The 2777-nt window shown below is 31.1% G+C and overlaps 1 protein-coding gene across 1 annotated transcript; it reads right to left on the reverse strand.

Annotated features, from left to right (window-relative positions):
• Positions 1-461: 461 nt before the first annotated feature.
• Positions 462-1872, reverse strand: LOC111631315 (extensin-3-like). Its single transcript, XM_023375532.1, has 2 exons — positions 1777-1872; positions 462-1127 (listed from the first exon to the last, which is right to left on the reverse strand). Exons 1-2 carry the CDS (start codon positions 1870-1872, stop codon positions 462-464), a joined length of 762 nt encoding a protein of 253 aa, XP_023231300.1.
• Between the last annotated feature and the right edge of the window lie 905 nt (positions 1873-2777).

The raw sequence follows: 2777 nt of genomic DNA on the forward strand, positions 1-2777 counted from the left end.
ATAAGTTAGAAAACTTGATCTAAGTCAAAAAGGGAGGAGTTTTACCTCAAGCTATCAAACTCCCTGTAAATAAGAATATATACATTATAGGTCTACGATTATACCATTTTAAATGCTTCTAAACCCTCTCTAGTTATTATCTTCGACAATTATGATCCAGTTAACCTCCTACTAACTAATTAATCTATTATCTTTCGATCTAGTCTCCCTCATTTAGTAAAGAGTTTAATGGTTGGTCGCTTAATAGAAGAGAGAGAAAAAAAATACAGTAATAAATTTACATGTGTGGCTAGAAAAACATGGCAAATCTCAAAAGAGTTAATACTTAAATTAGTAGTTGCAACTATTGAATTCTTCTTCTTTTCTTTTTTCAGATTTAATTTACTAGATTTAATAGTGTCTTTAAGAAATGAAGTTTTTTAATTAAGTATATTCTTGTACAAAACTTAAGGAAGATTGTGTTAAATAGGAATTTTAAGGAAATTTCTCCTCCTCTTCTCTCTCTTTTCATAAGAGAGAAGAGGAGGAGGAGGAGGAGGAGGATGATACTTTTCATATGAGAGAAGAGGAAGATGATACTTTGCATATGAGAGAAGAAGAGGAGGATGACACTTTGCATATGAGAGAAGAAGAGGAGGATGACACTTTGCATATGAGAGAAGAAGAGGAGGATGATACTTTGCATATGAGAGAAGAGGAGGAGGATGATACTTTGCATATGAGAGAAGAGGAGGAGGAGGAGTAGGATACTTTTCATAAGAGAGAAGAGGAGGAGGAGGAGGAGGAGGAGGATACTTTTTATATGAGAGAAGAGGAAGATGATACTGTGCATATGAGAGAAGAGGAGAATGATACTTTTCATAAGAGAGAAGAGGAAGATGATACTTTGCATATGAGAGAAGAAGAGGAGGATGACACTTTGCATATGAGAGAAGAAGAGGAGGATGACACTTTGCATATGAGAGAAGAAGAGGAGGATGATACTTTGCATATGAGAGAAGAGGAGGAGGAGGAGTAGGATACTTTTCATAAGAGAGAAGAGGAGGAGGAGGAGGAGGAGGAGGATACTTTTTATATGAGAGAAGAGGAAGATGATACTGTGCATATGAGAGAAGAGGAGAATGATACTTTTCATAAGAAAGAAGAGGAAGATGATACTTTGCATATGAGAGAAGAGGAGGATGAGGCGGATGATACTTTTCATATGAGAGAAGAGGAGGAGGAGGAGGAGGAGGAGGAGGATGATGATGATGATAAGAAGATAATGATTTAAACTTAATTTGAAATTCAACTGATATAAATTTCGTTCTTATTAATGTAACAATAAATAAATTTTGCATTTATTATGCTTGAAATAAATAGAATAAATTGCCACGAATTATCTCGACTATAGGAGGTATGCCATGAGAACGTATTTCGTGATTGGTATAAATAACAAAATATCGTACAGATATAATCTTGTTGAGTCGAATAAATGCTTCGGTAGATTTTTTTAATGTGTTTTATAAAATACGTTCACTCAAAAAAAAAAAAAAAAAGAATTCATATTTACTTCGCTACATTCCGAAGCATTCTTAAACATAATTGAACACTCCTTCTTGTCAGAAAGACTCGGTTAAGAAATACGACTTGTAAAATATTTATGTTGGCTTCTTGATAAGAATGATCACTATAAAGGCCACACATATATATATAAATATATATATATAAAAAAAAAGTTAGAAAAAAAAATTCAAGAAAAAAACAACAAGGCCCGAAGCTAGAACGTTTACTTACGTGATTAGTTTTAATATTTTCTCTATAATAAGCATCCTTATTTGTAGTTTCTACTTGGTTGGATAAAATAAACATAGATCTAATTGGATAAAACATTTCAAGCATTATAAATGACGTTTGTTATTGGTTATTTTTATATATATTATAAGCCTACAAACTTGATACATTTGACTGTTTAAACGTGAAAAGTTGTATCAGAAATCGAATTTATTGATAATTATATTTACAAACGAGATAAATGAATAAATATAATGGAAATTCATCAAATTATTTCAGAGATTTAATTGACATTTCTATTCAAAATGGCTATTATATAAGAATGTTTGTCGAATGTAAATATTACATGTTTAATTTTCGATATCCCCCTTACAGTGAATGGGGTAAAGGCATTTATTTCCTTTTTTTTTAAATGGATCTAAAAGAAATTATAGAGTTGGAGAGAAGTTGCACTTTAATTAATATGCCATTCTCAAATATATTCTTCATCAATTATTCAGACAAAAAAAAAAAACAGAAATATCCTTTAAAACACTTGGTTGTGTTAATGACTACTCATCATATACTTAACAGGGTCTCGAGCGTATTAAAATTTATAGATACTTTGGTATGGCTTCTCCTGTGCATAGATAAAATACTAACACCACCGGCGTAAAAATATACGCCTCATTTCTTGTCGTCAACCCTCAGGGGCGTTAGTATTTTCCTCCATTTCTTACAGCCAATGTAGAATGCATCGTTTGAGAGGATGGATGTTGTTTTTACCAAAAAATTTCACTTTTTTTACTAAGAAAAATATTAAAAGAGTTAACCATTAACAGAATTTTAACATCATATTTATTTAATAAATAAATTTAATTATTAGATTTAATATTAAGAAATNATATATATATATATATAAAATACAGCGGCTTCTTACGTTTTTTTCCATCAGATGCTATTTCAAACAAGCTATATGACATCACGTGTGGAAGTTGTAAAGTACAAGAGAACAGAATGCTGAA

The sequence above is a fragment of the Centruroides sculpturatus genome, unplaced genomic scaffold, assembly GCF_000671375.1.
Source record: "Centruroides sculpturatus isolate CEXI.00-Female unplaced genomic scaffold, Cexi_2.0 scaffold293, whole genome shotgun sequence".
NCBI lineage: Eukaryota > Metazoa > Arthropoda > Arachnida > Scorpiones > Buthidae > Centruroides > Centruroides sculpturatus.